The sequence below is a fragment of the Nilaparvata lugens genome, chromosome X, assembly GCF_014356525.2.
Source record: "Nilaparvata lugens isolate BPH chromosome X, ASM1435652v1, whole genome shotgun sequence".
NCBI classification, from domain to species: domain Eukaryota; kingdom Metazoa; phylum Arthropoda; class Insecta; order Hemiptera; family Delphacidae; genus Nilaparvata; species Nilaparvata lugens.
Window position 1 is genome coordinate 4,312,867 of NC_052518.1, and position 23,638 is coordinate 4,336,504.

Below are 23,638 nucleotides of genomic sequence, written 5' to 3' on the forward strand. Positions count from 1 at the left end.
GCTGTTGACCAATTAAGGCTGAGCTCTACTCTGCCATTGGCTGAGACAAGACACGCTCAAGTATAAATATGAAAATAAGAATTGTTAGACAACCAACAAACAGAAGCTCAGAAACTAACAAAGTTTCTCTTGTTAGTTTGAATCCACTTCATTGGTTCTTGTCTAACAGCCCATATTTGGATTATTTGGGCGTGTCTTGACTCAGCCAATGGCAGTACAGCTCAGCCTTTATTGGTCAACAGTTAATGGCCAACCATAGAGTTTCATCTGTATTGTGCTGGACAATGTTTAAGCTTTTATTTTACTAGAGATTGATAATGGTGTAACAACCGAAATTAGTATCTCGAATTTTTTAAATGAATTAATGGTTTTGAGAATATGGAGTAATTTTTATCCAATAAAAATGATTCAAAAAATGACAGAGGTTTTATATTATAGATTTTACCGTGAATCCATACATGAGATATGTATAGTATGGCCATAGTGTAGTAGCTTTGAATTAATGAATCTTGAAAATACATGAAAACTCAACTGGGAAAAAGTGTTTTCACCCCGGAAAAATTGCAAAGAAAAAGTGATTACTGTATTGCCAATAGAATTTGTTAATATTGCAGGAAATTAATGAATATTCGAAGGTCACACACCTGATACTATATTATTTGATTGTATTCGATAGTTCATGTAATTCATTCTATATTTATTAATAATATTATGTAGTCGATGTATTCATTAGAACGTTGTTTAAGCTCATCAATTCCAAACAGGTTAGAAGGGAAAATCATAATATGGAAAATTTTCATTTAATGTCGAAAAATTGCAAATCATTAAATGAAATCTCTGTTGGTACCGTATCCATCGGGTAGGTGACTAAATTATTTGGAAAAATAATAATGTTGTACATGTCTGGAAATTGTTTTTCCTATACAATTTAGGCTACTGAGATAATATTCATGTTATCATAGATCTTGCAATACTCTATACCAACATGCCAATGAAGGTGTGAAAGAGAATTGGGTCACTGGAACATTATCTTATCAAATTCAATTCCGATATTGTAATTTATTGTAAATTGTATTGATGGCAAATAAAAAGAATTGAATTGAATTGAATTGAAATACGTTTTGAAATAATGAAATTGGATACGTATATTGAAATCGTATACGGTACTCATAAATATTGAGTTAAAAAAATAATCGGTACCGGTAATTCATGGAAGCTTCCGGGTTTCTCCCATGATTTAGTTTTTGTATTACCACCTTTTCCTTTAAAATAATTTTCAAAATGAATAATATTTTTCACCAAATCAGGAATACGGTACACTTCTTTTGAGATAATTTTGACTAGAAAGAGTGTCATAGTACACCAAATAATATTGTGCGTGCTCTCTGGATATAAAATATTTGATAACAACGGTTTTTATCTTGGATTCATAATAATTATGTTAAAATGATTGTTCTGATTTGTTTCAATTGTTTTCGAGTGATTATAGATTTATGTTATCAATTGAGATATAGATGATGGCTTGATTGATTTTGCCAATTATGTTTGGTGTTGTCATCTCCAAATTTTTGAACATGCAATCAAAAAGAATATAATTAAATACTGATGGATAAAGATTTGGTCCACACTGAAGTAGAAGCTTTCAAAGTTTACTTGATAATTCTAAAAGAGATGTCTGAATACTTTCCCATAGAATTTTGTGAAATATTAACATTCTTTGCGATTTAATTTGAATGCTCCATTCCTATCCATGTGTCTTTATTTTTAGTAGACGATGAGTAGTGGAACTCGCCACATGAGTCTGAGACTTGTGCGTGAGTTTTAGAGTAATTGGTAGATTGAATAATTGTTTTTTCTTGAATGCATTGCCTAAACAAATATGCAGTTCCTTTCTCATGCGAATAAGGAAAATACAATTTATTTCCTAGTAAAAAATACAAGAATAGCATATTGAAAGCTGTTTTTTTTGTTACATAGACGACATACATTCTAAGCTTAAACTGAACACACATAATACAGCTTGAACTGAGTAATAATATATTTAATTCAAGACTGGTTAAAAGGTTAGTGATACGTAATTTGTGACCCATACTCCTTGAAATGATCATCATCCGATCATTTCAATTAGTAGCTCCATTGGTTATCTACAATATTGACCAATAGAATTAAATACTTTGGTTTCACAAATAAATACTTTTACACATACACATCGAGCAAAACGTATTCCACAATATAAATGTGTTCAGAAAGTTCCTATCTCTATAGTATATATATTTTTTTTCTCAGTCAGTCCACATTTACAAAAACTGTTCTCGACGCAATCCGCTCTGTTGGTATCATCTGGAACATTTACATTACAACCATTATAAGTTTACTTGAAATAAAGAAATTAGCAAAATTGAATGAGAAATACACAAAATACTGAACCTTGTTGATTAGCTTGAATGGGTCAGCACTAAAATACCGGTAACATTTTTATCGTTTATCAATTAGGACTACAAATAAAATTTAATTGGGAATGGATGAAATTTCTATCAATTTCAAGAATTAGAATTAGTACAGAATCAGTTCTCTAGAAAACTTCCATCAAATTTTGGTGTTGTGTATCAAGTTGAGATGATACTGTATCATATTGCGTTGATACTGTATCATTTTGTGGTGATGGCGTTTATGTCAAATTTCACTGTTAACCGAAGCTGATAGTCCTAGTAGTTGTTTTTGGTGGAGCTATGTGACGCTGGTAGTCTCTCATACTGTGCCCTTCTTACACTCTCAACAACACACTAATAATAGTCAACAGTAATAGGCTTGAGTTGACAAAGATCGGCTTGAAATTTGGAACATAAACGACCGAAAGGATATTCTTATTCTAACTTTTTTCTATGATACCATGATACCATGAATCACACCAGGATACCATGATACCATGAATCATACCATGATACCATGAATCATACCATGATACCATGATACTGTAATGGTTATGAGATTGAAATAAATTTATTGATTGGTTTCATTTAGAAAATAGTAGAATTAGGACTTTAACAATGATGAGACTTTAGTAATCTGTAGTTGAATTTTCTTTGTGAATTTTTATCGTGAGAAATTTATATTACTGTTGAAAAATAATTTTCTCACATTAAGATTTTGCTAACTTGCGTCTGGGAAGTCTTAAATTTTATGCAGGGTTGAAGTATTCTCACGGTACTGTATTTCCATTAGCGATGGAAAATACACGAGTATTTTTTCATACTTGCATTTTCCTTTGCCACGGAATTGTGCTCTGTCACCACGTGGACCGTCGTCTCGTTGGTGAAGGGGAACATAATCTGCGTGGAAAAGATCAGTCTAAATCAAGCCGCGAATAGAAACAGATTAAAAGTTTAATAGTAAAATGACCTTCGTGAACAGTTAGAATTCCAGACGAAAAGTTAGCAAAATTTTAAAGACAGTTTTCTTGACTTATAGGATATGCAATAGAATGTTTTCGATTATTTGTTGTTTAAATTTCTGGTAGATTATTTCAGTCAATAAAATTTAGAAGTGAAACAGAAAGCAAAAGTTTGTTGTTATTGATAAAGTCCCATGACTCGCCCTTTAGAATTAAGAGATCTCTCTTCTACCCCCATCTGAGGGCGGTTACAAAACCATGTTTTTTATGAGGAATAAAGAACTTTTTGAATTGAATTGAACTTTGCACAGCAATGATCTAGTGGTTCGTCAAGTTCAACTTAAGTTTCTTCATTAGTTTTATTGTCACTTTCACTTGGAAAACTAAATTATTTCCTCTATCATCATCCAATGTGAGCAGCTTTGCAATACTTGTATCCACTCACCTGTCACCTTACTCAGGTTTCAAACGGTGCCACTGTACGATAGTTTGACGAGGCTTCGTTATCATATCTTGCCAATGCTTGGTCTCAGTAGCTCCAGACCCATTTTTCCCTGTTTTAACAGAAATAAAACAGATCGCAAATAGATCCAGGTTTAGAATGAGGGAACTCTAGAGATCAGCACTTCAATGACCATATAAAATCATTGATAAAGTAACCATTCTAATCAGGGATACATGGTCTGAGATCTAAGAATAAAATAGTAGTGAAAATATTTGATATCAATGATTCTATGGATACCCCACTCATATTGAATAATAAATTTGAAAATGATAATAGTACTTTACGTAACAAGTCCGGTAACGATAATTTACCGCATAAGTATGATAGTTTCTGCCCGAAACGTAGTTGAGGGCAGAATTATCATACGAATGCGGTAAATATGTTACCGTGCAAGTTACATACAATATTTTTTGTCATACTTATCTGAGGAAGAATAATATTGCTGAGAAACAGAAACCATTACCTGCTGCTGCTCGAGCTACTGCATTCTATAAACATGACCTAGCCTGTAGCGCCTAGTTCATAACAGACAGATCCTTCGAGCTCAAATAAGATAATAAAGGCCTAAATTATAAGATTTCAGATGAGTTCTTATAACTTGAAACTCCTTAAATGAGTTCTTTAATCATTTGAGCTAGTATATTAATTACTCAGTTGTTATTGGGACTTAGTAGAGTCCTAACATACTCGACTGTAAAGAGAACATATGATCTTTTTACAGTATAGTATGCTGTAATGAAAATCACATGTTTTCTTGTTCTGCAAACAGCTGTTTACCGGCTTGATTTAATGCATGGAAAACATCTGCAATTGAGTGAGTATGACAAAAATTATTTTATCTATCAACCTCCGTCTTATTTACATCCATATCTAAAGAGAACATCTATTTCAATGTTTCTAATAATTCACTAGAGCATTTCAAAATTCAACTAGCTACCTTGGTCAATGGCTTATGACTTGAGTGTTCACAATTGTAGAAGATTTACTAAAAAATTAAACGACTTACATGATTATATGAATGATGATTTGCCACCAAAGAGCAAGAATAACGTGTGGTGATCTCCATTCAAATCGCCTATTATTAGCTTCAATCACATCCTCAAATTCGTCAAATAAAACTCGAAGTTGCTTCAATCACTCCCTCGTAGAACTCCAGTAGAATTTTTCCATTAGTTCCATTTCATTGATTAACATTAAAAATTTCAATGATATCACATCACAATTTACTTGATAAGTGGAATATGTTAGATAATTAGAAAGTACTGATTGTTAGTTTCAGTGTTTTGTATCAAGAAAAATATATTAAAATCTGTTTTGCTGGAGAACAAACTTTGAATATTAAAGAGTTTTAAGAGTAAATCTTGATGTCAAATCAATCTGTTGATCTATGAATCTTGAATGTGGAATAAATTTATTTGAATATATATTTTTTGAATTGAATTGAATGACTGCCTCTATTTTCCCTAGAGAGCGAAGTAAGGGCGCAGTCGACACTCTTTTACACTTAACTCTCTATTACAAATATAAATAAATATTTATATTTAATATAATCTTTATTTATCATTTATTTCAATAAAAATTGCTGTTATTTTATACGAAAATTGAACATTAAAATTTAAAAGAGTTAACAAAAATGTGAAAATTTGGTTTGAAAACTTCAATTTTTTGCAAAAATATTGAGTTGATTCCACATTTACGATGTATATATGTTGACGTTGAAGTTGAAGCAATAGTCTTTGTTGAAGTTGAGTAAGTTCTCATCTAGTTCTCCTGTGGTGGCTCTCTCTTCTCTTCTTTCCTTCTTCTTCATTGTTTTCTTCCATCCATGTAGGAGTTGCAGATAGTTCATTCTCAATTTTTGCAGAAATGTCCAATACCCATCCCTTCTGTAATTGGGGAATTGAGGTGCCATAATGAATTCCTTTCCCGACATCTTCGCTATTATTTCTGTGTCTCTCCAACTGAGTCTTTGATTCTGCACTGTCCTGATTCTAACCTCTGGTAGACATTGCTATGCAGTTTTATTTCCAAGGTCTCTCTGTCTTTCTTTAGCTGTATGCCTGGGCTATCTTCTTCCTCCTTCATGGTCCTCATCTCCGTGTGTTCTTCTCTTACAGAATTTTCTCCTAATATCCTGACGATGCAGTGTGTGGACGTGATGAAATTTGGAAATCTTGGAATGCACTTTCAAGTGCGAATAACTCTTGAAGATAAAAATATTGGAAAAGATTATTTAGCTTCTTATTTACTTATTTATCCTGTGACTGATAACTCGTACACTTTTAAAGATTATTTTGTACACTTCATTCATCCTAATTAGATAACTTTGTAATCATGGAAGGAATGAATACAAATTACAGCTTTGCCTTTCAAGGAATATTAAAGCAGTTGAATCAAGTATCCAAAAAATACTTAAGAATGAGTATATGTTAAAGGAATTCAGAAATTTCCATTTGATAATTACTTGAACATTATTTTATCATTACTTGGGATTCTCAATTGTTTAGAATATTTTGACAAGGAGTCTCGTTCATACGGCGTTCTGCTGCTAACCGTTCAATGATTATTATTACGGCAAATTTCTTTCAGGAACTCGATTTCTGTAAAGTATTTCCTTTCAACTTCCTAAAACGGTTGAAATGTATTCAGAATGAGATTCTTCTATGATGAAAACTACCTCTTCGTTATTTCTTTACAAAATTTGTAACTCTTCTTTGAATTTTTGGTGTTACGTGAAGATTCATTCATATTATCTAGAAAAGAATAAAATTCCAGATGATAGGAATAAGAATTCTCAAATGTGAATACTTCTTCATAGATCTAGTTTATAAATATTCAAATCTAAAAATATTTCTAGTTATCTTCTTGAACTGCATATTACGGTGAACTACTTTTCTTACATGCTGCCTAGGCCAAACAAAAAACAAACCTCTTTCATTTTGGATAGGCAAGCCCAACAGATATCAGATGAGGAGCAGTTTGAAATTATTCTTTATCGGAGTTGGTCTTAAAACGCTAATTTGAATACTTCAAACTCATTTTCTATCGATCATCACTAAGGTACAATCAAGATGATAGGAAAAATAATGTTCCAAATAAAAATATACGAGTTAATACTAAAACATTGAAGGTGTCTGAAAGTAAGTAGGATATCAACCAACAATATAAATTTCAAAATTATCTAGTATTTATTGCAGAAAGTTACATTTCAATTCATAGAATATCTCGCGAATGGGACACCTTCAATGCCGATAAAGTTATGAACATCTTTAAAAATCTATAACCAGTAATTTATTACAAGTAATTCTTCTCAAAAATTATAAGAATCAGAATCATCCAAGTCATAAGCCAAAGGTAGCTAGTTTCCCAGTGTTAAATATCATACAGCGATTTTATAGAAACTACGATACCGATACATAGATGTCATAGAACTGATATATTGTTGAGAACTTTTCAAGTTCCTACTTATATAAATAATTATTAAAGATGTCGATTTATAGGTTTTCAAGCTTGGAGATCGCAGACACCTTCAATGTTTTTATAGCACAATCACAAAAATCGGTTGATTGTGTGAAGAAGTAACTCGTTCGACATGGAAACTTGCAACTGTTTCAGTACTCAACAATCCTAATCATAAACATTTTTCTACTAGCAAAGTCCAACTGGGTGATTTAATCATTTGCATTACACTGTAGAAAAATCTCATTTATGAGATAATTAACATGCATGATACTCAAACTTATCCAAAACATTCCTGTATTATCAGATAGGCACGTTAAATTGTCGTCCCGGCTAAAGTATGACAGTCGTAAGGCTATTGACGACTAAAAAATAAACTTTTCACTCGTGATATTTTTCAAAGTTTGTTGATTTGTATATCATCAAGCTACCAAAATGAAAAAGTTTGAAAAACGCCATGAAGAATCCATCCTCCAAATCTCATGGATTTATATAGTACCGAATTTGAAATGTTCTGTTCCAAAAATGCAAACTTCAGTCGCTCATATCTCAAAAAGTAATGATCGGAAAAAAATGTTTCCCTAAGAATTCAGTTTACCAAAAATGACCAAAAATAACTCGACTAAAAGTTATTTTTGGTCATTTTTAGTAAATTGAACTACTTTTTCAAAAATTGATATTTTCAGAAAATTTTGGTTTTACTATTTCAACAATACCATGAAGAATCTATCCTCTGAATCTCATGGATTTATATAGTACCGAATTTGAAATGTTCTGTTCCAAAAATTCAAACTTCAGTCGCTCATATCTCAAAAAGTAATGATCGGAAAAAAATGTTTCCCTAAGAAAACTTTTTCATTTTGATAGCTTGATGATATACAAATAGAAAAACATTGAAAAATATCACGAGTAGAAAGTTTATTTTTAGCCTTTACACAGCCTTAAATGATATAATAATTATATTCAGGCGAGGTGAAACTTCCGTCAGTTGCTCCTCACCAATAAAAGCCATACAAATAATATATTATTATTATTACTGAACCTGTGAGGTAGGTACAATAAATTCGATTTTATACGACTATGGCTAGTTACACACACGATTTTTTTCCGTCCTTATAAATCCTATTAGATCAAACAGATGATGTTGAAAAACATCAGTTAAACAGACGATGTTTATCAAGATCCTTTCAATCTGATAGAACTGACAAAACATCGAACCTCCAAAAATTGATTTGTGTGTAACTGGCTTATGGTATCCTTCTCTAAATTTGATTCAACTATTAAACTCATTTAATCAATGAGTGGTCACATTTTTTATATAATGTGTTTAAATTGAGTCAGCTGCTAGTTTAAACTAGAATTTCAGTTCACATTTGATTAACAACATAATTTAAATAGTTATTTGTGCAACTAGTGCGCAAAGTGACAGTTTGCTGCACCGAAAGAAACGTTTATGGCTTCTTGAGTGCAGCAGAGGAACTTTGCGCACGTATTTCACATTAAGTTTTTCCTACAGTTACCATTGAATATGAGAAGTGGGTAATTATGGGTAAAATTGCCTGAAATCCATAAATGTTTTTCTGTGTAATTTTATTATTGATAAAAACCTTAATTTATTGTCAAATTGAATAAAAATGTTGTCCTTGGTTATAATATATAATTAATGCTGTGCTCGTTGTGCTTCGTTGCACCTCTGCTCACTATAGCAGCCCAGTCACTGTTACCAACTTCATTTTGATTTTGCTGCACTGTTGCTCCATATAACCTACTAACTATTTTGCGTTGTCATGCTGCAAATCTGGAGTGCGGAAAAAATTTTTCCCGCACTAGAGCGGAAAAGTTATTCTTTGCGTTGGTCAGTAATCAGTGCAGCAATGGCCACTTTTCAACGTAACTGTAGGAAAAAGTCAATTTCGCTACAGGCAAGTTATTCGACTTGCAATTCAAGTTAGTATCATCATTCTTCTCAGGTTGTACAGTTTAGATTTTGAGTATGAAGTTTGAAAGAAATTAATTGAACTGCTCACCGGCCAGCAGAATACGGCCAATCAACTCGTTACGACCGATGTTGTCAAAGTCCATGACCATGACGTCAAGGGAGCACTCACGTATCTTCTCCCATGGCACATTGAAACTGAATGTCTCATTGAATACTGGATTCAGAGTGCATTTGAAAATCGGGGTCTTCCGCTTCTCGATACGCTTATCTCCAAACTGCAGCCATACCTTCACGTAAGGATCTAAAAACAAATCATAAAAGTAAGTGAGAGGATTCAATTAAATCCAATTTTATTCCCATCAACAAAATATATCAATGAAACATTCACATTACAATTCAATGCATATTATCAGGAAATAAATATTTCCCCACATACACTATTGGTCAGTGTGTGGGGAAGATGATGATGGAGAGGTGAGAGGAGGAACAGTATGCAAGAGAAGAAGATGTTGAAGGAGAGGTGAGAGGAGGAACAGTATGCAAGAGAAGAAGATGTTGAAGGAGAGGTGAGAGGAGGAATAGTATGGAAGAGAAGAAGATGTTGAAGGAGAGGTGAGAGGAGGAACAGTGTGCAAGAGAAGAAGATGTTGAAGGAGAGGTGAGAGGAGAAACAGTATGCAAGAGAAGAAGATGTTGAAGGAGAGGTGAGAGGAGGAACAGTATGCAAGAGAAGATGTTGAAGGAGAGGTGAGAGGAGGAACAGTATGCAAGAGAAGAAGATGTTGAAGGAGAGGTGAGAGGAGGAACAGTATGCAAGAGAAGAAGATGTTAAAGGAGAGGCGAGAGGAGGAACAGTATGCAAGAGAAGATGTTGAAGGAGAGTGAGAGGAGGAACAGTATGCAAGAGAAGAAGATGTTGAAGGAGAGGTGAGAGGAGGAACAGTATGCAAGAGAAGAAGATGTTAAAGGAGAGGCGAGAGGAGGAACAGTATGCAAGAGAAGAAGATGTTGAAGGAGAGGTGAGAGGAGGAACAGTATGCAAGAGAAGAAGATGTTGAAGGAGAGGTGAGAGGAGGAACAGTATGCAAGAGAAGAAGATGTTGAAGGAGAGGTGAGAGGAGGAACAGTATGCAAGAGAAGAAGATGTTGAAGGAGAGGTGAGAGGAGGAACAGTATGCAAGAGAAGAAGATGCTGAAGGAGAGGTGAGAGGAGGAACAGTATGTAAGAGAAGAAGATGTTGAAGGAGAGGTGAGAGGAGGAACAGTATGCGAGAGAAGAAGATGTTGAAGGAGAGGTGAGAGGAGGAATAGTATGCAAGAGAAGAAGATGTTGAAGGAGAGGTGAGAGGAGGAACAGTATGGCCAGTCGGCTAAATTTTAGTTGTGATTATTTTCACGAGAACCAATCAGAGAAGGCAATTCCGAAAAATCTGGTGTGGTACACTCACACAACTTTCCTTGCTCATTGATCTATAAGCCTCATTAACGAGGATAATTCAGCGGAATAACATTATGCCGATTGGCGGCTAAATAATTAAAACTATGATTATACTATTGTTATTGTTTTCAGAGTACATTTTCCTTTGTTTGAATTATGAAATTTGAGGATTTTTTAATAGTTGTCAAAACAGCTGTTCTACAAATAAAATATGGACATGTGTTATTTTGAATAAACTGCTCTACCTACCTACCTCACGCACAAGAAGGAGGTTACAAAGTAAATTTCTCAAGGATGGGGTGGACCCCCTGTTAATTTCTCAGGGAGAAGACTCATGCCAGTTAATAGAGCTGATATATAACTATACAGGGTATGAATTTGAAAAAATCGGTCAAGTCATTTTTGAGAAAATCGTGATAGAAATTTAACAAAATTCATTCTTCTCAGGAATATTACGGATCTCCTGCAATTTTCCCAGAAATGAGACTCATGTCAGTTGATAGGGCTTATAAATAGCTATCTAGGGTATAAATTTGAAGAAAATCGTTATAGCCATTTTCGAGAAAACCGTGAAAAACATAGTTTTTTTGCCATTATCCGCCATTTTTTCTGCCATTTTGAATTTAATTTTATTGAATTTCTTATTGTCGGATCCTCATTGTATAATGACCTTAAGTTTAAAATTTCAAGTTAATCGGTTATTAGGAATGGAGTTATCGTGTTCACAGACACACACACACCCACACCCACACGCACACACACACACACACAGACCAACACCCAAAAATCATGTTTTTGGACTCAGGGGACCTTGAAACATACAGAAAACATGAAATTAGGTTACCTTAAACTTTTTTGGAAAGCAATACTTTTCCTACCTATGGTAATAGGGCAAGGAAAGTAAAAATAGGCTTCTTTGATAGGTTCTCGTGAAACTAATCACGATTAAAATTTAATCAGCTCTCGTGCAACCGCCACTAAGAGTCTATCTCTTATCTCGCTCTTGAATCTTATGAAACTGAACGCATACATATTAACACAGCCTATGCTACATAATGTTGAGAGATCAAAATGTTTCTTATTACCAGACTTTCCGTTGATATCCTTTGCTTTGAGATTACGAGCTTTGAGGAGAGTTAGAGTGAGAATACTGTTGCTAGGATGGTAGCACAGGGAAGTGAGCAGTTCACCGCACTTATCTTTGGCTGGTGGCTTCAGAGCTTTCCAGAATGATGGCTTTTCTGAAAGATCCACCTGCAAAATAAAACGTTGTCGTTAAATTTACTATCTTGATGCTCTCACTGTTGAAAGAGAGCCCTCAAATGTCTTCATTCATATCTAACACATATCAAAATACAGGTTTCTTAGCGTGCCATATACCACAATCATAGAAAAAAACAATCTTATAAGTTCAAATAAACTATCGGATAAGTTTTCTCTGCTACAATTAAATTAAAACAAGTTAAATCTACCATAGTGAGGTCCACGTTATAATGGCAGTGTTTGATTAGCATTGTATTGACATCCTTGTCTATCATTCAACAAAGCAGATCTCTTTTTCGCTTTGCTCTGTTGCCAGATCGTTTTTTAACAATGTAGAAATATAATTAATCAACAAAATATTAAATCTTGATTATGAAAATTCATTATGAAATCTTTGAAAAATATAATTCCTTGCTTGATATAAAATAATTGATTATTTTAAACGAGAATGAACAGTTAAGTTAAGGCTGTGCAAAGGCTAAAAATAAACTTTCTACTGGTGATATTTTTCAAAGTTTTTCGATTTGTATACTATCAAGCTATCAAAATGTAAAAGTTTTCTCAGGAAAACATTTTTTTCCGATCATTACTTTTTGAGATATGAGCGCCAAAAATAAAAATCTTCGGGACAGAACATTTCAAATTCGGTAAGAGATAAATCCATGAGATTCAGAGGATAGATTCTTCATGGTATTGTTGAAATATTAAAACCAAAATTTTCTGAAAATATCAATTTTGGATAAAGTTATTCAGTTTACCAAAAATAACTCGACTAAAAGTTATTTTTTGTCATTTTTAGTAAATTGAACTACTTTTTCAAAAATTTATATTTTCAGAAAATTTTGGTGTTACTATTTCAACAATACCATGAAGAATCTATCCTCTGAATCTCATGGATTTATCTCTTACCGAATTTGGAATGTTCTGTCCCGAAAATTTTTATTTTTGGCGCTCATATCTCAAAAAGTAATGATGGGAAAAAATTTTTTTCCTGAGAAAACTTTTACATTTCGATAGTTTGATGATATACAAATCGAAAAACTTTGAAAAATATCACCAGTAAAAAGTTTTTTTTTAGCCTTTGTACAGCCTTAATATGGTTCATGGTTATAATTCTATCAATAAACCGGTATCAGTAAACTTCCATAAAAGGCATTGAAAACTATAATTTCTTGCTTGATAAAATATAATTGATTATTTTAAACCAGAGCGGGAAGTTAATATTCCATCAATAAACCGGTATCAGTAACCTTCCATAGGAGGCATTAACAAGACAGAGGATCGGCAACGTTGTTCTCCTATCTTTCTCCACTACCATTATAACGTGAACCTCACTATAGACATCGTTCAATGAGACACTGGAAAACAATAATGTGAAGAGTGTAATTGAAACAAGTTCAATCTACTAGAAATCAACTAATGAGACACGGGAAATCAATAATGTTGAGAGTAGGAGAGAACGGCACACATCTGTCGAGAAAATGAACAGTAAAACATCACGTGCTTCTGAAGAATTATTTTCACTCATACCAGGTTTTTTAGTAGAGACAAAACTACACAACACTTGAGAACTTCACGCTCTAATAAATATATACTCCATAAACTCACTATACAATGTTCACTGTCTGCTCATAGTCAAGACGTTGAAATTGGAAATCTTCGTTCAGTAGCCTTTATAAAGCTTGGTGAAACATCAATTTGATGAAGTCCCGTGTATTTCAACGTTGATGAAAGCAATAATAGAAAAATCTGGTGTGGTACACTCACACAACTTTCCTTGATCATTGATCTATCATGAAGCCTCATTAACGAGGATAATTTAGGGGAATAACATTATGCCGATTGGCGGCTAAATAATTAAAACTACGATTATACTATTGTTATTGTGTTCAGAGTACATTTTCCTTTGTTTGAATTATGAAATTTGAGGAAGTTGTCAAAACAGCTGTTCTACAAATAAAATATCGACGTGTGTTCTTTTGAATAAACTGCTCTACCTACCTACCTCACGCACGAGAAGGAGGTTACAAAGTAAATTTCTCAAGGATGGGGTGGACCCCCTGTTAATTTCTCAGGGAGAAGACTCATGCCAGTTAATAGAGCTGATATATAACTATACAGGGTATGCATTTGAAGAAAATCGTTAGAGCCGTTTTCGAGAAAACCGTGAAAAACATGGTTTTTAGCCATTATCCGCCATTTTTGCCGCCATTTTGAATTGAATTTTATTGAATTTCTTATTGTTGGATCCTCATGGTATAAGAACCTTAAGTTTAAAATTTCAAGTCAATCGGTTAATTAAGAATGGAGTTATCGTGTTCACAGACACACACACACCCACACAGACCAACACCCAAAAATCATGTTTTTGGACTCAGGGGACCTTGAAACGTATAGAAAACATGAAATTAGGGTACCTTAAATTTTTTTGGAAAGCAATACTTTCCTTACCTATGGTAATAGGGCAAGGAAAGTGAAAATTAGTCCCAGCTTGAGAACATGAATTCATTGGATCAAATTAGGCAACTACTTACTTCTACCCAAGTAGTATATATGCCTACTTACTACTTTTAACATAATAAGAAATATCAATATTATCAAATAGAAGCTTATCTTATTATGATAATATCTTGAATAAATGAGTTGAAAAGCTCAATTATTTGTGTGATTGGATTCTCTGTCGACCATATATACTGAATATAATTAGCCGAAATTAGGAAGGTTTCTGAATAGCATATTCTTCCTGATCAAATTGATTCGATATGTTTCTTATTTTCGTCGAATAATTCAGCAGCAATAAACTATAGATACGTTTTCATTGTAAGTCTTTCTTCAATCATAAGTTATGAATTACAGTTAGCAATTAATCCTAATTACAATTACTAGAATGATTACACTAAAAAATTGTAATTTTTTATTTTTTTGTATAAAATTAAAGTCTAACTCAAGCTGATAGTCCTAGTAGATTTTTTCGTGATGCTGGTAGTCTCTCATAGAGTGCCGTTCTTACACTTTCACTCGGGCAAAACAGTAGTAATAGACAGTAGTCGACAGTTTTCTGCTTGAGTTAACAAAAATCGTTCAATCTTCAGTCTCTCCGCTCAGCTTTTTCTTGTACTACGCTCCCGGTCTATCTCCCTAATATTTTGTCGGCTATGATCTACTCGCTAGCTTATCTGTGCAAACCCATTGGATAATGATTTACTAATCGGGTAGTGTGTATGTTTAAACAGTAGTTTCTGTTTGGGTCAGAAAGTGTCATAATTATAAAACATATATAATTCATTATATTTTTTATATTAATTGTAATTGCAATTTTTGAACGATATCTAAAAATGAAATTAATAAATCAAGATTAGAACATAATTGTAGTTTTTGACCGATATCAAAAAATGAATATATAAATCAAGATTAGGACAGCTGGTATAAATTGTAATTACAATTACAATAAATCCTCTCAATTAATTCGAAATCATTATATTAATTAGAAGAATATGATATTTGAATTTATTTTTCAAAATTTAAATTCAATCAATCCGAAACCATCTAATTGATTCATTGGGCCATATGAATAAAGTTGAGCATTTGCTTATATTTCTAAAATATGGAGCATTTGCTTCATTTTGCTTCTATGAATAAACGTAAGCAAAACCTTTTGCTAATGCTCATAAAAAAATAGTTTGAGCATTTGCTCAAAAGTAAAAGCTTATACTCTAAATTGTATGAATAAACTAGAGCATTTGCTCAAATTTCGAAGCAAATGCTTCAAAAAAGGCGAGTCTAGTCTAGAGCAGCTTATCACCTTTTGTTCATAGTAAAATGACTCAATTAATTCGTATGAGGAAGAGGAAACTATACCAGATACGATCACAACCAATAGTTGAGAACTATAAAACTCTTTTTAGATCCAAGCATGATAATTATATCACCATTATTCTTACAAAAGGATAAATACAAAAGATAGTCATCTTCTAACCTGATATGAAGATAGCCATCACAAAATAGGAAATAGGCATTTAAGAACATGAGAGTGTAGACAATTATAAGAAGCTATTGATATTATAAGAATATGCTGAAGATTATTATGGAGATGACATTTTTTCACGCTATTATTTCAAAATTCTAAACTCAACTAACCCAAAACTCTATTCATAAATAATAGAAAACAGAGCAGACGACGCAAACACAAGCGGTGCCCCCTACTTGCATATTCAGCGCTTCCTTGAGCTATAAAAACAAAGTAAGAGTACAAAAGCGAATCAGCTGATGAAAAATCTTTCAAATACGTGAGCATTTTGCTCCAGAGTTAAGGAGCATAAGGTAAGAGTATAAGGTAAAGCTTATTCATATAAAAATGAGCAAATGCTTTTTCTTCTACCTTTTGCTCATGAGCAAAACCTTATGCTCCATGCTCTTGCTCATGAGCATTTGCTCTGGTTTTATTCATATGGGCCAATGAATCTTCATTTGTACACGGTATTAGTAGGAACAAAAATTTGAAATATCAAAAATGAATAATGTACTTGCCTGGCATAGGGGCAGGAAGACTTCGCCTATTGAGTCGTCACGGGAGAATCTATCGTAGTCGAACACATGCAAGTGGAGAACTCGGCTTTGCAGTTTTTGGATGGGGAAGCCTAGAAAAGAGAGATTAGCTTTTAGAAACATTATTCATGAGTAGCTCGAGGCATAAATTATTTTTTTCCATTGGAGCCTATCAATCACAATGACGTCATCTGGGGTTCCGGTAAAGTGTTGGCGTTTTTCATTTCACTTGATATACGCGGTATTCAATAATTCCTTGAGTTTCGAGTCGGGTAATCATCACCCGGAAAGTTGAAAATATGGAATAGAGCTGAACATTCAATCAATTAAGAAAGTCACTAGAGAATGAGTTGAAACTGAAAGGTCAGTTTTTTACAATAGATACACATTTTTATTATCATGTTTCTAACATTCATCAAACAAAAGTTGAGGGCTAAGTGTAAGAGAGGGCCGACTGCGCCCTAACTTCACCCTCACAGGTATAAAATAAAGGCAGTCATTCTATTCTATTCTATTCTATTCAAGCCCGGTTTCACCAACCTTGGTCAAGGCATTTGAACATGGTTAAAGTCTATCCGATGATCAAATCAGCAATAATTCGTTCCACCAACACCAGTTACGTTTGACCACGGTCAAACCAAGGGTTAAGTTTGACTGCCGCCGAACGGGCGATCAAATTATTTGAACACGGTCAAAGGACTGGTTCGATCAATTTCCTTGCTTGTTTGTAGGTTACCGTATGTTTTTGACGCAATGAAAAATTTCAAAGTTTTTAGTGCGATTGAATTTAGTTCCAGTAAGTTATTTATTAGGTTCGTTCACGGGCTCTTTTAATTTGTAAATTTTTATAGTATAGAAAATAAAGGAAGATTTTGAATCGAAGATTTGATTTACTCTTCTATTACAAAGTAGGCCTATATTATTCAATCCTTAAATCAACCTTGCTGCTTCAATGTATCTCATTAGAATTGGAATGCTCTTCTGTTCATACAAAAAAACTGTCGAAATTGATGGTGATTTGTAAAAATCAGTAAAATAATTACAGAAAAAGTACAGTAATCTGAATTTTTGATGGCCTGACGGTAAAGTAAAAAGGGCATTCAGCGCAAATTACCCTCTGAATATGAGCAGCAAAACTGATATTAACCTTCCGGCAGTCGCGCTGTTGTAAAAAGTACAGTGACAGTGACAGTTTTTTTTGCAGCACAAAACTATTGAATGCGGTGGTGTCAGTGAATGAGTCACCTATGCATTCCAAAACTATCTCCCCATCACTCCACTGAGTTACAGTATCAACCGAGCAATGGTTAAGTCTTTAGGTACCATTTAGTCGCGACAGTGCATGAGTATGATAGGGAATGACTGTATACGGGGACTGTGAACGAACCAATAACACAGAATTGATGGCTTTGCTTGGTGTACCTTTTTGAGCTACGAAAAGGTAATCATCCAAATATTTATAGGCTTAAAATGATCCAATGAGATGGGAATAGAAATTATACAATTAATTAATATGTTTTGACAGTAAACAGAGTACATAACACTTGGAAAATTGTTTGTTGTAAAAATTACAACACGAGACTGCTCGTGTGATTGAGTAGGGCGCGACTACCGGAAGGCTAAGTATCATGGGGTGCTACTTTACTATATTACAGCATTTAATTTGGATTTTCGTTCAAAAATAGTTATCAATTCATTAGCATTTGAATAATATTGCAATATCTCAGTGATTTCCTCCATCAAAATCAGATGTAGCCAATAGCAAGCCAGCTAACATGTTAGACAACTTCAGAAAAGTACAGTTACGAGAATTGACCATGTTCAGATTTGACCGACGGAGTTTTGATCAATTCCGAGCTTGGTGGAACAGTTGTATGTTTGAACGAACAGTCGAATTTTGACCATGGCTAGGCTATATTTGATCAAGGTTGGTGAAACCGGGCATCAGTGTATTCACTTGATCAATACTGAATAAAGTTGATCAATTGATAGACAATAACAAAGTTTCTCTTCAACAAGAGATTGATTGATTGATTTTTATTATGACGTGCTAGGTCTCGATAGACCCTTTGCACTAAACAACAGTACAAAACAAAACAAGTAAACAAGATACAACAGTATTCAAATAAACAATAATATAAGTATTACAAATAAAAACAGTTAACTGTTGGAAGTTAAAATAGAATTAAATAATTAATTAGAATTATAGAGAAGCAGATGAACTGCAAATTTTTCCAAACGTCCAACTCTAATAGGAATATAAGTCTTTCACTCTCCTTTATAGAGTCAACTCTATACTATCATAGAGAAACGATAGCATAAGTAGATATCCCATGGTATAGGGCGTTTATGTCGCAACTTTTACTGTTATCCCAAGCCGATAGTTCACGTAGCTCTTTCCCATGCAACTGTGTGATGCTGGTAGTCTCTCAAATTGTGCCGTTCATACACTCTCATCCAACCAAAACAGTAGAATTCGACAATAATCGACAGTAATCGGCTTGAGATAACAGTAAAAGTTGCGACATAAATTCCCTATACCATGGGATATCTACTTACGCTATTGTTTCTCTATGATACTATTCTATGGTGAGGTCCACATTATAATGGCTTAATGGCAGTGAGGGAAGATAGTAGAGCAGCGTTACCAGTACTCTACCTTGCCACTGCACTCTATGGAAGAAGCTGATGCCATTTATCTGATGTAATATCAACTGTTTATTCTTTTCAAAATGATCAATTACGTTTTATTCGTCAAAAAATATATTCTCCAATGGTAAATCAAAAATGTACATAATTCAGATTGAATCATTTGTCTATTATTTATATTCACATATTGTTAAAACACGATCTGGCAGAGTTGCGGAGCTAGAGAAGGATATCGCTATCTGCTTTATCGATTGATAGACAAGGCTAGCAACACGAATTCTAATCAAATACTACCATTATAACATGGAACTTACTATAGTAAAGTTCATGGATCTTGTATGAGAGTATGCGAAAAGATACACATTTTATCATCATGTTTCTAACATACACTCACTTGATCAATACTGGATAGAATCAATCAGTGAATAACTTGTTAGTGATTTATTATGGAATTTGGAACAGCTGGTTGTATCGGTGTGTTTATGATTCATCGAATTAGATTGGCTAAAGCTGGGGTTTCGTTTGTGCCTAAATGCCGTCGTCGACCACGACAGGGTGACAATCTCACATTGGCTACATTTTAATTTGTCTTGATAATCCAAAAGATAATGTTCAATTATGTTTTAATGGGGGAGGTTGAGTTTATACTTTCAAATGGCAATATTTTGATATTATTATCATTATTATTATTGTAATAGTGTGATATTGAGAGGGTAGTATTGTAGTTGTTTTTGTGTATCTTATATTATTTCTCAGGTTTTTGAACTGGAATGAACTCTGATTTTTACTGTATGTTGAACCCTGCGTTTTAGTCTGAGAATTGACTCTGTCTTGTTTGAATTTGCTAACTTGTTGCTCAGTTGTCAAAATTAAAGCAATTTTCGTGCATTTTCCAAGTGCAGTTTTAATTTCATGTCGAAAAAGCCACTGTATTTGAAAATTGTACGAGCATTGACCTTTTTGCAGCTTTGGCTTTTCCACTGGAAGTTATGCTCAACGCTCGTGGAGGGGGAATAATTTTCAGTGAAAAGGCCACAGTTGGAATTGAGACGTAACTGGGAAAACATGTAACGGTGTGCGAGCCTCGGTCCTCTGAATGGGCCCATTTCCCATTCAGAGGGACAAATTGTTAAGTTTTCAGTAATTTCTATCTAGTTCAGTAGGAAACCAAATTTTATAGAGTTAGTAGGAGTAGAATCAGGAAATTTTTTGTGCGTGTGAGTTCAAGTATAGTGAGTTTTATTAAAGCGTATGTGAGTGTTTCTGAAGAGTCCAAGTTTGAATATTGTTAAAATGGTGAGTGCCGAAATTTTATTGTTTTTCTTATTAAGCTCAAAATTTAATTTCAAAGAATGACCGAGGCCCAAATTTAAATGCAGCAAGTTAGCAGGTTCCCAAAATGTGTAGATTGGAAATGAATATATTTTTTGTGAATCGATTGCTGAATAACTTTGTTCTGTTTGAAAATTTGACATGTTACCTGACTTTTATTAATTCGTTTTATTTATTTAGAGTTCAATAAACCTGAGGTTAAATTTTATTAGTATTTTTCATTGAAGTTCCTGACTCGTAGTTGCTAGCTGCTAGAATAGGTGACAATTAGTTAATGATGATAATCTGTGCATTTGAGTGAACGAATCCACTTAAAGCTCCCAACCAATCAAGGATTCAAATAGAGACTAATATGTCACCGGTTACAGAAATGATTTCAGGTGTGGTGTAGGGTTTAAAAATACCTCCACCGGTTACATTATTATTATTAATGTTTGATTCTTGAATAATAAATACAAATAATGAAAAGTTATTTTATCAGCTGTTTTAGCACACTTGAAATTTGGACAATATGAATGTCAGCAATGTTTGTCGTCGTCGACTGCGGAAATTTACGCACAAACGAAAATGCACCTTCAGATTCTCCGCTGATTAAGTTACACTACAACGTCCAACAATAGTTGAGAAGGTGGAATGCCCCTTTAGTTGAAGTGTGCTTATCCTAAGCTAAGAGTGTTCTTCTTGTTGAAGAGAATTCTTGTAGTTCAAGAGCACTCACTTACTTCAGTTAGTCTGTCAGTGAGATCAAATGAATTGTTCACACATCGGATAGTATAGATAACAAAGCTTCAGTTGAAAACTGAAATGGAGGTTATCTATTTAATTGAGAAAAATTAAGAATGATATTCATTTTATTAAAAATATCGGGGCACCGAGCTTCGCTCGTTATTTATTTATTGATAAACAGAACTCAATTCTTTAAAATGATTGGGGAATGACTAACAGGCTCAGCCCAAAACTGTTTCTTCCCCGAATTTTGATTTATACTCTATAAATATTCCAAAAAGTTGGTTATGTTCCATACACTGGAATTCAGGTCAAATTTTCAGTCCAAATATTTGAAAACATAAAAGTTATAAACAAAATAACACTCACTAATCACTTAGAACTGTAAACTAATGATTAACTTTGAATATTATGATATACCATCTCATGTCAACAAATCAGATTATTTTGATCGAGTCAATTAGAATTTCTAGATTTCTCGCGAGATGCGGTAAGCTAATTGATTATACAGCTGATCTCCCACACAGGCACACGCATCTTCTGTTATCGACAGACGACAAAATTATCATCTGTTTTTCCAAAGATGAATTATTCTTTTCATGTCCTTTAGCGAGTTTTCCCAGGGATGAGACCTAGTGCAATCGAATTTTTATATGATAAACCTAATAAAACAATATAAAATCTTAAAGCACCCTCTATTTAAGAAAGAACTTTAAAATAGTTTAACAACTAGTTTCGGTGATCACACCATCGTCAGGTTATAAAATAAAATAAAATTTAAAGTTTAAAAGTTTAAACTAAGTGAGTTTATTTTTTTAAGTTTTAAAGTTTTTTTAAAAATAAAGGGTGCTTCAAGATTTTATATTGTTTTATTAATTTGAAAAGTAACCCAAGTGAATGAAGTGTTTTTATGATAAACCTACTATATTCCAAATTTCGTGAAAATCGTTAGAGCCGTTTTCCAGATCCGTTGAACATAAATAACCAGATAACCAGATGTAAACAGATATACAAAAATTGGTCGCTTAATATGATAGGATAATTAAGAAATTGATAGTTGAAGTACGAGCATAATTTTTTTCAACCTCCGATTGGTCATAACTTGAAAGACGAATGTAATATAAAAAATATAAAAATAATATAATATATAATAATATGTAATATAAAAAAAGTGTATATAAAAGAATATTTTCCCCACCAAATGCTACTTAGGCCTACACTTATGATTGATTATTCTATAATATAATATTACCGTGAAGGTGAAGGAATTTTTCATACTAGCAGACCAGCCTACTAAAACCCTCCCCTTATATAATGTTGCCGCCAAATGAGTTTAATTGGGGTATGAAGTTGCTTTGAGGTTCCTCCCCAGTATGGAAGCTTTGCCCTCATGTCTGGAATTTGGGGGAAAGGTATAAGTTACTAATGTGCGAGATAAATTACTTTTAACATGAAGAGGAGAAACCCATTTCTCCCTCCACAGTTTGTAGCATAGTCACAGACGGACATCCTGCGCACAATTGGATGCGCCGTGTCATTTCGCTTCAGGTTCTTGTGATGAACACATCTCCGTAACATACACAAACATATCACTTTGGAACATTGCCAGTGGAGGGGAGCGAAGCGTTACAAAGCTCTCTCACACAGACACAAAAGAAGGAGAATGCTGCTAGGTAGTGGGAGAGATTAGTGGAGGATAGAGCATCGGACCTCTCCGTCTTTGAGAAAGAGCCGTGTTAAAAGAAATTTATCTCGCACTTTAGTGTCAGATTTACATGATGATCGAAATTTTATCACTTGATTTGCTAGAGGAGTTTCATTATGGATGAATATCACTAAATTTCACCAAGAACAGTGTATTCTAAATTTAAAAAAAAATTGACGAGGAATCCATGAATGCAAACAATAGTATATTACGTCACAAGGACGGGAAGGGGCTTTTGCTGGCGAGAATGATGTTTCTAGTCGAGGCGTTAGCCGAGACTAGAATTTCATTCGAGCACTGCAAAAGACATTCACGTCCAAGTAACGTACACTGTTTTTTGTCATAATAATCTAAATAAGAATAAATGAGAAATAGAAAACATTACCTGCTTGTGCTGACATTACTACATGCATTCTATAAACATAACCTAGTTTACAAATTCTCAATCAGGAATTTTGTGGAAGTTGACAAAATTTCCACCTGGAGCGCTGAAGGTGGTTTTTTGTAGCAGTTTTGCTATTCGTATTTTGAAACTATAGTGAGGTCCACTTTATAATGGCAGTGTATGATTGACAATACTGTTGCTGTCCTTTTCTATCATACAACAAAACAGATAGCACTATCTCTCTCGCTTTGCAATGTTGTCTATTTGCCAGAATATTTAATATTTACTTTTGACAGTGACT

At 33.6% G+C, this 23,638-nt stretch overlaps 1 protein-coding gene across 5 annotated transcripts in view; it reads right to left on the reverse strand.

Annotated features, from left to right (window-relative positions):
* Positions 1 to 1,153: 1,153 nt before the first annotated feature.
* LOC111047425 (synaptotagmin-7) overlaps positions 1,154 to 23,638 on the reverse strand; it is a 468,639-nt gene continuing 446,154 nt past the window's right edge. For all 5 annotated transcript variants that reach the window (XM_039442272.1, XM_039442270.1, XM_039442271.1 and 2 more), the window contains 5 exons: positions 16,523 to 16,632; positions 11,818 to 11,986; positions 9,383 to 9,595; positions 3,837 to 3,945; positions 1,154 to 2,340 (listed from right to left, as the gene is read on the reverse strand). In XM_039442272.1, the coding sequence (XP_039298206.1) occupies positions 3,845 to 3,945; positions 9,383 to 9,595; positions 11,818 to 11,986; positions 16,523 to 16,632 (593 nt within the window). In that variant the 3' untranslated portion in view covers positions 1,154 to 2,340; positions 3,837 to 3,844. The remainder of the gene's footprint in view (positions 2,341 to 3,836; positions 3,946 to 9,382; positions 9,596 to 11,817; positions 11,987 to 16,522; positions 16,633 to 23,638) is intronic.